At 35.8% G+C, this 11,992-nt stretch overlaps 1 protein-coding gene and 1 long non-coding RNA gene across 3 annotated transcripts in view; one reads left to right on the top strand and one right to left on the bottom strand.

Moving 5' to 3' along the window:
* Positions 1-302: 302 nt before the first annotated feature.
* LOC142228077 (uncharacterized) overlaps positions 303-11,992 on the top strand; it is a 170,696-nt gene continuing 159,006 nt past the window's right edge. Inside the window, exon 1 of the long non-coding RNA XR_012720060.1 lies at positions 303-429. This is a non-coding gene — a long non-coding RNA (uncharacterized LOC142228077). The remainder of the gene's footprint in view (positions 430-11,992) is intronic.
* LOC142229001 (uncharacterized) lies at positions 3,208-9,581 on the bottom strand. Of its 2 annotated transcripts, XM_075299530.1 has the most exons (3): positions 9,532-9,581; positions 9,104-9,464; positions 3,208-3,496 (listed from the first exon to the last, which is right to left on the bottom strand). In XM_075299530.1, the coding sequence occupies exons 2-3, from the start codon at positions 9,336-9,338 to the stop codon at positions 3,483-3,485; spliced, it is 249 nt and encodes an 82-aa protein (XP_075155645.1). In that variant the 5' UTR covers positions 9,339-9,464; positions 9,532-9,581; the 3' UTR covers positions 3,208-3,482. The 2 variants fall into 2 exon arrangements, with proteins under 2 accessions (XP_075155645.1, XP_075155644.1); XM_075299529.1 differs by having other exon boundaries at positions 9,104-9,575.

The following is an 11,992-nucleotide window of genomic DNA, read 5'->3' as shown; positions in this document are numbered from 1 at the left end:
GACTTGAGGTATTTCTTGCATTTATTAACGAGCATTTCACTTAGAGGTCTCTACCCTTTATGTTTGAATTACTGTTATAATAAAGTAGTAATTTCGTATGCAATACATCGTCTGTATATAGTTTATTCCATATGTATATTCATGATCATGACAAAATTTTAATTCCAGATCTGGCTGGAGAGGTTCGCAAATGGTTAGCGAAACATTTTTGGATGTTTTCGTAAGTCATTACTTTCATGCACATCTTAAAATATTGTTCTAGAGATGGACTTTAATTTCACTTCTCAAGTAATTCTTTAAAGGTGTGATGTACATTTTTTTTACCGGGTATAAAACACAGAAAGAACAAATAAAATAATGTACATTTCAAAAATATAGGTTATAAGTGTACCAATCCATTTCTCGGCTTACGGTGGAATTTGCCATAAAGTATGTACTAGTATCGATCATAAAGTTTTTATATAATTATATTTGTTTAGTTTGGCTTGAGGTCATGTAAATAAAAACAGACGTTGTTGTTTCATTGAGTTGTAATTTTTATTTGAAAATATCCAATATTTCGAGACATCTCCGATGCTCGTCTTCAGGGAAATTACTTTAAACAAAAAGAAACAAGTATATACGGCCGTAAGTTCGGCAGGCCGAAGCTTATGTGTGGAGGGTACATAAGCTTCGGCCTGGCCGAACTTGGATTGCGTAGAAACTTCTACTGAAGACTGTCATCCACAATCGAATTACTTGGGTTGCGGTAACACTTGCCGATGGCAAGGTATCTTCAAACTTCCTAACACCGTAATATATACCCCATAGTCCATACGTGGTATATATTAAACTAAAAGAGGCCCATTAAATACGTATATAATTAAAGTTTTAAAGTTTCTATAGAAATAAAATTTTGACAAAATAAAATTTTGACAACATTTAGAAGTAAAATTTGGAAAAAAATTTCTATAGAAATAAAATTTTGACAAAATTTTCTATAGAAATAACATTTTGACAAAATTTTCTATAGAAATAAAATTTTCACAAAATGTTCTATAGAAATAAAATGTTGACAAAATTTTCTATAGAAATAACATTTTGACAATGTTTTCTATAAAAATGACATTTTGGTAAATTATTTTTGGATCGAGTGGCAACCATGATTTTGAACGGATATGGACCAATTTTTGTGTGATTGGGCATCGGCTATATATAACTATAGACCGATATGGACCAATTATGGCATGGTTATAAGCGGTCTTATACTAACACCACGTTGCAAATTTCAACCGGATCGGATGAATTTTGCTCCTCCAAGAGGCTCCGGAGATCAAATCTGGGGAACGGTTTATATGGGGGCTATATATAATTATGGGCCGATATGAACCAATTCTTGCATGGTTGTTAGAGACCATATACTAACACCACGTATCAAATTTCAACCCGATCGGATGAATTTTGCTCCTCTAAGCGGCTCCGGATGTCAAATCTGGGGATCGGTTTATATGGGGGCTATATATAATTATGGACCGTTATGGACCAATTTTTGCATGGTTGTTAAAGAACATATACCAACCAAACTTCAACCGGATCGGATGAATTTTGCTCCTCCAAGAGGCTCCGGAGGGCAAATCTGGGAATCGATTTATATGGGGGCTATATATAATTATGGACCGATATGGACCAATTTTTGCATGGTCATTAGAGAACATATACCAACACCATGTACCAAATTTCAATCGGGTAGGATGAAGTTTGGTCCTCCAAGAGGCTACGGAGGTCAAATCTGGGGATCGGTTTATATGGGAGCTATAGATTTATGGACCGATATGGACCAATTTTTGCATGGTTGTTAGAGACCGTATACTAACATCAGGTACCAAATTTCAACCGGATCGGATGAATTTTGCCCCTCCAAGAGGCTCCGGAGGTCAAATCTGGGGATCGGTTTATATGGGGGCTATATATAATTATGGACCGATATGGACCAATTATTGCATGCTTGTTAGAGACCGTATACTAACATCAGGTACCCAATTTCAAACGGATCGGATGAATTTTGCCCCTCCAAGAGGCTCCGGAGGTCAAATCTGGGGATCGGTTTATATGGGAGCTATATATAATTATGGACCGATATGGACCAGTTTTTGCATGGTTGTTAGAGACCATATACTAACACCACGTACCAAATTTCAATCGGGTAGGATGAAGTTTGCTCCTCCAAGAGGCTCCGGAGGTCAAATCTGGGGATCGGTTTATATGGGAGCTATAGATTTATGGACCGATATGGACCAATTTTTGCATGGTTGTTAGAGACCGTATACTAACATCAGGTACCAAATTTCAACCGGATCGGATGAATTTTGCCCCTCCAAGAGGCTCCGGAGGTCAAATCTGGGGATCGGTTTATATGGGGGCTATATATAATTATGGACCGATATGGACCAATTTTTGCATGGTTGTTAGAGACCGTATACTTAGACCACTTACCAAATTTCAACCGGATCGGATGAATTTTGCTGCTCCGGAAGGCTCCGCAAGCCAAATTTGGGGATCGGTTTATATGGGGGCTATACGTAAACGTGGGCCGATATGGCCCATTTTCAATGCCATCCGACCTACATCAATAACAACTACTTGTGCCAAGTTTTAAGTCGATAGCTAGTTTCGTTCGGAAGTTATCGTGATTTCCACAGACGGACGGACAGACGGACGGACGGACGGAGCAATATTTCGATATGTTACAAACGGAATGACAAAGTTAATATACCCCCATCCTATGGTGGAGGGTATAAAAATTGGAATCTCTTTTAATTGCTTCCTTATTTTTATACCCTTCACCATACGATTGGGGATATACTAATTTTATCATTACCAAACCAAAAATAAACCGGAAAATTATTTTAAAGATCTTGAAGTAGGCAGGTAGCCTGTACTTGCTTGAATGAAATACATTGTACTCACATTTTGAGATATGTTAAATCAGGAAATTTTTAAACTCTTTAACTACAAATTTAGATTACATCGGTCAAATTTGTATATTGTATTACATATTTTTATATTGTTCCCAAATAAACCTTTCCCGAAATCAAAGGTTAATATTCCTAGTAAAAATTTTCAAATATTCTTTTCTATACAATTATTATATCAGAAATAAGTATTGGCCGATATGCTTGAAATGCTCTATATAATGTTTAAAATTTCCCTTATCAGTAAAATAAAGACTTTATGAAAATTCTTATTTTTTTATTATTTTATATTAATTAATTAGTTTGATTGGCCTCTGTTATTTATTATAAATCTAATTCTTAAATTCAACAATAAATAGCCGATTCAATTGAATAATTTAACACTAACTCAAATAAATAATACAAAATTATATATACTAAAAACAATACTTTCATAGCTAAGGATAACGATGACCAAAGAAAAACGGCATCTGCAGTCTTAAGAGATTCCTTTCGTGGATATGGAAAAGTAGACATCGCAAAATGAGATGTTTAACATTTTTCTTCTGAAAAGATATATAAAAAATATGTTCATGGTATTACTGAAAGAGAATATTTAAAATAAAATAGGAAAATAATATTAACAAGTATATACAGCAGTAGGTTAGGTTAGGTTATGTGGCAGCCCGATGTATCAGGCTTACTTAGACTATTCAGTCCATTGTGATACCACAGTATTGAACTTCTCTCTTATCACTGAGTGCTGCCCGATTCCATGTTAAGCTCAATGACAAGGGACCTTCTTTTTATAGCCGAGTCCGAACGGCATTCCACATTCCAGTGAAACCACTTAGAGAAGCTTTGAACCCTCAAAAATGTCACCAGCATTCCTGAGGTGGGATAATCCACCGCTGAAAAACTTTTTGGTGTTCGGTCGTAGCAGGAATCGAACCCACGACCTTCTGTATGCAAGGCGGACATGCTAACCATTGCACAGCAGTAAGTTCGGATGGGCCGAATCTTAAATACCCACCACTATGAATCAAATATTAGGGTTTCCTTTGAAATTTCAGGGGGGTTTGAGGAAAGATCAAGCAGAGCAATTCAACCAGTACATTTCACGAAGATAAATTTAAAGATTTTACCTATGAAGACTATATCAGATTCTGGATTTATAAGAACCATTTTTGTTTGAGTTTTAGAGGAATCATTAATATCTTATATCGCTTGTGTGCAAGAAAATTATAAAATAACGTCTTGATTTGAAATCTTAAATCAATAGATTTTCACACGAGAAATAAAATCTGGAAATTTTACATGGAGTTTCAAGCAATTTTCATGATCATTGCGATTTCTATACCCTCAAAAAGTGAAATCGGTCTATATGGAGGCATTACCAAATGACCGATAAAAACTTAATCCGATGCACGTTTTTGTGAGCCTAAAATACCGGAATATTTACAATTTCAGGCAAATCGGATAAAAACCACGGTTTCTAGAAACCCAAGAGTTTAAACCGGGAGAACGTTCTTATGGGGGCTATACTAAAATATGGTCCGATACTCACCGTTTTCGGCATACCTCTTTATGGGCCGAAAATACCTCTAGATTTCTAATTTCAGGCAAATTGGATAAAAAATTCGGATTCTAGAAGCGCAAGAAGTAAAATCGGTCTATATGGGGGCTATACCAAAACATGGACCGATGCTCATCATTTTCGGCACACCCCTTTACGGTCCTAAAATGCCTCTAGATTTCCAATTTCAGGCAAATTGGATAACAACTGCGGATTCTAGAAGCCCAAGGAGTAAAATCGCGAGATCGGTCTATATGGGGGCTATACCAAAACATGGACCGATACTCACCATTTTCGGCACACCTCTTTATTGTTCTAAAATACCTCCAGATTTCCAATTTCAGGCAAATTGGATAAAAACTACGGATTCTGTAAGCCCAAGACCCCAAATCGGGAGATCGGTCTTTATGGGGGATATACCAAAACCTGGACCGATACTCACCATTTCTAGCACACCTCTTTATGATCCTAAAATACCTCTAGATTTCAAATTTCATCCAAATTGTATAATAACTACAGATTCTGGAAGCCCAAGAAATAAAATGGGGAAATCGGTCTTATGGGGGCTATATCAAAACATGGACCTATAATCACCATTTTTGGCACACCTCTTTATGGTGCTAAAATACCTCTAGATTTCCAATTTCAGGCGAATTGGATAGAAACTATCGATTCTAGAAGCCCTAAAATTATAATCGGGAGATCGGTCTATATGGGGGCTATAACAAAACATGGACCGATACTCACCATTTTTGGCACACCTCTTTGTGGTCATAAAATACCTCTAGATTTCCAATTTCGGGCAAATTGGATAGAAACTAAGGTTTTTATAAGCCCAAGACCCCAAATCGGGAGGTCGGTTTGTATGGGGACTATATCAAAACTTGGACCGATATAGCCCATCTTCGAACTTTACCTGCCTGCAGACAAAAGTCGAGTTTGTGCGAAATTTCAGCACGATTCCTTTATTATTGAAGACTGTTAGATTAGGTTAGGTGACAGCCTGATATTTCAGGTTCACTTAGACTATTCAGTCCATTGTGATACCACATTGGTGAACTTCTCTCTTGAAGACTGTAGCCTGATTACAACAGACAGACAGCCAGACAGGCAGACGGACATGGCTATATCGTCTTAGAATTTCTCCCTGATCAAGAATATATATACTTTATGTGGTCGGAAATCGATATTTCGATGTGTTACAAACGGAATGACAAACTTATTATACCCCGTCACCATTCTATGGTGGTGGGTATAAAAAGTTTTCTGATTTAAGTAAAAAAATTTTCCTTAATTTAGGGCTAAATTTGAGTCGACATATTCGACAACGGCTGCTAAAATCGGTGGCGCGACTCGACGGCTTCCTTCTCTGGTTCCATGTTCCACGTTAAAGATAACATTTTACTCTTGATTCCATTTTCTCATTAAATTTCTTAGCATTCGTACATTTGCAACAAACTCCACGCAAATAAGTTGACAATTGCGATTTCTATCTTGCCAATGACAAATAGGTAAAGAGACAAACGGACGTTCGTGGCTAAAACAAATCGTTGGCATTGTTTCCACAATCTTTTAATTCTTCATTGTCACTTCATTGATAAGATGTTATGTATGTTCTGATGGTCTGTGTCTATCAATTAACCCGATAATAGACACATAATGATTTGTCCGTCTTATATTAAATTTCTTATAACACTATGCAACAAAAAATGAAATACATATATTGTTATTCAGTTTTAACCCCATCATCATAGAATAGTGATGCGGGTATAATATGTTTGTCATTCCCTTTGTAACGCATCGAAATATCGATTTGCGACTATATACGCACAAAAAAAACATGTTTGAACATGGTTGCAGCATCCATTTAATGCTTATCTAGAGTATGTAATTGTCGCGGAAACCATATATTTTGTCTATTTAAAAATAATTTTCGAGCGGAGAAAAATATATGTTGGCAATAAGCATTTAAATGGTTCCCAGGTGCCGTAAACATGTCCTACTATTTAAATGATAGAATTTGAGACCATTACATGGTCGGGAAAATCATCTACCTGACCATTAACATTTTTTACTTTTTTGCAGGGAAAAAAGTATTTTTATAGGTTAAATATAGGCCATTATATGGCCATAAAGACCATGTACATTGCTTTCGTGACTATTTAATTTTTTTGCAGCGAAAAGAATTTTATAAAAACATTGACAGGTAGACACGATTTTCATTTTGCACGTCAGTCGTGTGTTTCTTGGAATGGACGGAGAATATGGAATTACAGTGTTTTGTGTTTATTTCTTTATTCAGAAGTGGCACGTGGTTTTATGTGAATACAAACAGGTATATATGGCCGTAAGTTCGACCAGGCCGAATCTTATGTACCCTCCATCATGGATTGCGTAGAAACTTCTAGGAAAGACTGTCATCCACAATCGAATTACTTGGGTTGTGGTATCTTAAAACTTTTTTAACATCGTTTCTAAATTGTGTGTTAGTCCATACCTGGTATATATTAGACAAAAAAGGTATGTATAGGTACGTCTACAAATATTTGCCAATCGATATGGACTTTTGCACCGTACGTAGAGAACCAGAATTGAAATATGGGGGTCGTTTATATGATGAAATTTGCTTCTCTTATAGGCTCCGCAAGCCAAATCGGGGGATCGGTTTATATGGGGGCTATATATAATTATTGACCGATGAGGACCAATTTTTGCATAGTTGTTAGAGACCATATACTAACACCATGTACCCAATTTCAGCCGGATCGGATGAAATTTGCTTCTCTTAGGGGCTCCGAAAGCCAAATCGGGGGATCGGTGTATATGGGGGCTATATATAATTATGGACCGATGCGGACCAATTTTTGCATGGTTATTAAAGATCATATACTAACACCATGTACCAAATTTCAGCCGGATCGGATGAAATTTGCTTCTCTTAGGGGCTCCGAAAGCCAAATCAGGGGATCGGTGTATATGGGGGCTATATATTATTATTGACCGATGAGTACCAATTTTTGCATGGTTATTAAAGACCATATACTAACACCATGTACCAAATTTCAGCCGGATCGGATGAAATTTGCTTCTCTTAGGGGCTCCGAAAGCCAAATCAGGGGATCGGTGTATATGGGGGCTATATATTATTATTGACCGATGAGTACCAATTTTTGCATAGTTGTTAGAGACCATATACTAACACCATGTACCAAATTTCAGCCGGATGGGATGAACTGTTCTTCTCTTAGAGGCTCCGCAAGCCAAATCGGGGGATCGGTTTATATGGGGTCTATATATAATTATTGACCGATGTGGATCAATTTTTGCATGGATATTAGAGTCCATATACTAACACCATGTACCAAATTTCAGCCGGATCGGTTGAAATTTGCTTTTTTTGGGGGTTCCGCAAGCCAAATCGGGGGATCGGTTTATATGGGGGCTATATATAATTATGGACCGATGTGGACCAATTTTTGCATGGATGTTAGAGACCATATACTAACATTATGTACCAAATTTCAGCAGGATCGGATGAAATTTGTCTCTCTTAGAGGCTCCGCAAGCCAAATCTGGGAATCGGTTTATATGGGGGCTATATATAATTATGGAACGATGTGAACCAATTTGTGTATGGTTATTAGATACCATATACTTATACTATGTACCAAACTTCAGGCGGATCGGATGAATTTTGCTTCTCTTAGAGGATCGGCAAGCTAAATTTAGGGGTCCGTTTATATGGGGGCTATACGTAAAAGTGGACCGATATGGCCCATTTACAATACCATCCGACCTACACAATAACAACTACTTGTGCCAAGTTTCAAGTCGATAGCTTGTTTCGTTCGGAAGTTAGCGTGATTTGAACAGACGGACGGACATGCTCAGATCGACTCAGAATATCAACACGACCCAAAATATATATACTTTATGGGGTCTTAGAGCATTATATAGATGTGTTACAAATGGAATGACAAAGTTAATATACCCCCATCCTATGGTGGAGGGTATAAAAAAAGATTTTTAAAGCAAATTTTATAAACGTTATTTTAATTAAAATTTCTTGCCCTAAAACATAGATTACATCATCTTTCAATTAGGTCAATTAATCAATTACAAATTTTTCCTACGAGAAATATCTTCAAAATCTACATGCATTGCAAAGTTTAAATTTTTTTCAAGATAAGAGTAACCAAGAATCAAAAATCGACATGTGCGAATTTTAATTAACACTCATATGGGGTTGTACTTGAACAATTTCTAGAAAATAGCGCTAGCACTCCAATTTCTATCCTAACATAGGCTACCATCAATTCGTCGATATCATTATGTAAACAAATTGCACAGAAGCTCCCTAACTTTTCAATATCATCGATAGCACTTAATATTGCCAATGACCTACCCCAATATACGTTGTGAGTATATTGCCATCGTTGACGTTAATTATAATCTCATCACCACACCAATATAGAACATACACAAGATACTATCGCAGATATAAGCCATACAATTACATCTACATACACACAAGCAAATCCCTGTTCTTGACACCTACATGGCACCACAATGATAAAATGCTTTCTGCGTAACTTACCTGGATTAAATGTTATAATGCGACGACAGCGTCCACGATGATCTCTCATTTGACATTTAGGACATGGTTCCTTTTTGGCATGTGTCGATAGAATTTGTCCCGTATAGACTCGTTGTGGTCCATAGAAGATAACACGACCCGCTTCTGTGTTGTGAGGTTTACAGCAAACAATCACCAGCATTAGCATCACTAAAGCCATGCATACCTTTTGCATTCGCAGCGATGACATTTTCATGATGGTTGTGGTTTAATTGACTAGTTAGCTCTTATCAGAGATATTAGACTTTTTGTTTTATTCTATCTTGATTACAACGTTGAAGCAATTGTAAGCACTTAAATGCGTTTGTAAAAATGACTTGCACTTAAAAAAAAAAAACAAAAAAAACTTTGATTGCTTTCTTAGCCAGAAATTTTAATTATAATTTTACGATTTTTAGTTGGTTATGGTATTTCAAGATGTTACTTGTGGAAATGCCGGTATTTAACTGATTGCAGACGATAGTAATTTTCAAATTTATATATACAAAATTGTTTCCCAATGTCTAAGGTGACCAGATTTTTTCGTTTAATAATAGAGCGAAACCCAAACATTATTGTATACCCCCATAAATGTATCAGGCCAAGCAACAATAACGTCGAGCCCACCAGACGTGATATTTAATATATTTTTTTTTTTGCAACATAATATTCTTTTAACTCGGTATATCGAGTTAAAAGAAGACACTCGCATTATTCGAAATTCACTATAGGTTAGGATAGATATAGAGGCAGTCCGCTATTTCAAGCTCACTTAGACATTGTGATACCACAGTGGTGAACTTCTATCTTATCACTGAGTCCCAATGACAAGGAACCTCCTTTTTATAGCAGTGTCCGACGTTCCACACTTCAGTGAAACCACTTAGAGAAGCTATGAAAAATCTCAGAAATGTCACCAGCATTACTAAGAGGGGATAATCCACCGCTGAAAAACTTTTTGGTGTTTGGTCGAAACTGGGTTTGAACCCACGACCCTGTGTATACATGGCGGGTATGATAACCATTGCACCACGGTGGCCAATTTTTATGTTTTATGCAGGCATATGCCGTTTTCGGCGTTTAAAACATTTTGACAGTTGAAAGCGCTACTCGGACCATCTTCTATCTCAATAGGTATGAGACAGGGAAGGTTAGGTCACATATAGGGTCATACCACTATTTCTGCCTATTCAGTCCATTATGATGTCTGATTCGATTTTTTTCTGAATTTTATTTCCATAGAAAATTTGATTTTTTCTAAATTTTACTTCTATAAAAAATATCGTCAAAATTTTATTTCTATAGAAAAGTTTGTCAAAATTTTATATGTATAGAAAATTTTGTCAAAATTTTGTTTCTACACCCTCAAAAAAAATCGCTTCTTTAACATATGTTCCAAACATATTTTGCAGGAAGCACATATATTATTGGATACTGCCGAAACATTAATATGTTTGTTTTATGTGAACATATTATATGTTTGGAAGCATTTTGAGCCCAAAAATATTATATGCTTGGAAGAATTTTTCGCAAAGACGATTGTGCTCATACCCTAACATACTCGCAATTTTCACTTCCACGAAATATTTTAGTTCTTGGCACCTTTTTCTGTAATACAAATAATGTTGAAGAAATTATTCACTTTTATAATTTTTTTAAATTTTACCTTTCGCCTGCACGGAGAATCGAACCGAGGACCATACACACACACTATCCACTGGGCTACGTAGCTGTTATAGTCACCAGTAGATAATTATCGTTATAAGTTACATTTATATAGCATAGTTTGCAGCGCCCACGAGCCCATGCAAACATAACATTATTTAACAGAAACATACATTTGTTTGCCACGTGGAGCAGTGGTTACCATGTCTGCCTTGCATGCAAAGGGTCGTGGGTTCAATCCCTGCTCCGACCGAACACTGTTTTTTTTAATTTACACATTTATATTTATACTATATTAAATTTTTATAATGAAACTTTGAAATGTGGGTTATTAAAGATTTATAGTCAGTAACAGTGCTTGATATAAACGTAATTGACTGATTTTTGGATAAAATATTATTTTTTATTGCAAAAACTTTTGTAACAAAAAACTGTTTTTGGTACAAAACTTTAAAATTTGGAAAGAATTCAAAAACTAACAAAAGAAGAACGTGGAGTCGAGTATAAACATACATAAATAATTTTATAATATAAACATAAATTTATTTAGGCGTGAACAGTTTTTTACTAGCATCGAACACCATCGCTCTAAAATGCCTCTTATTTTTCTTTAATAATTTATTTTAAAGAAAATAAACTTTTTCAATTGTTTTAGCTGCAAAACTCGAACTTAATGCCCGCTTTTATATTTGAAGGTGTCCGTCAACTCCTACTACTTATTAATAAAGAGGAACTAAACTTTGTTTTTATAGATTTTACTGTGTAATTTTTCACTATTTCCTTCTTATTTCATTTTACTGTCCCAACTCTAAAAAGAGTATAGTACCCTTTCGTTATTTTTACGAAGACCCCTGATTTCTTTTAACGAACCAAGAAAAAAAAATTGTGCCCACAGTGCCAAAATGATAAACAAAACACATGTCCACACATACATAAAATGCTGCTCTCAGGCGAAAACATATGCTGGTTGGTTTTCAAATGTCTATTCTCTTGGTTCCGAATGTCTATTCTCTTTATTCAAATTAAATAATATTTAGACTTAAGCATATCAAATTTTTGGCCTTATCAAAAAACAGTTTTCCGAAACAACATACAAGCGGTTTCACAGAAATTTTTCTCTTTTGATTCTTTCGCTTTGTAATGTTAATATCTTTCGTCAACTCTCTCGGTTTCCATCTCTATTTCTTTCTCTATACTCTCTCTATC

The sequence above is a fragment of the Haematobia irritans genome, chromosome 3, assembly GCF_050003625.1.
Source record: "Haematobia irritans isolate KBUSLIRL chromosome 3, ASM5000362v1, whole genome shotgun sequence".
Taxonomy (NCBI): Eukaryota; Metazoa; Arthropoda; class Insecta; order Diptera; family Muscidae; genus Haematobia; species Haematobia irritans.
Note: the sequence above shows the minus strand (reverse complement) of the source record. Positions and strands in the feature narration are given on the sequence as shown.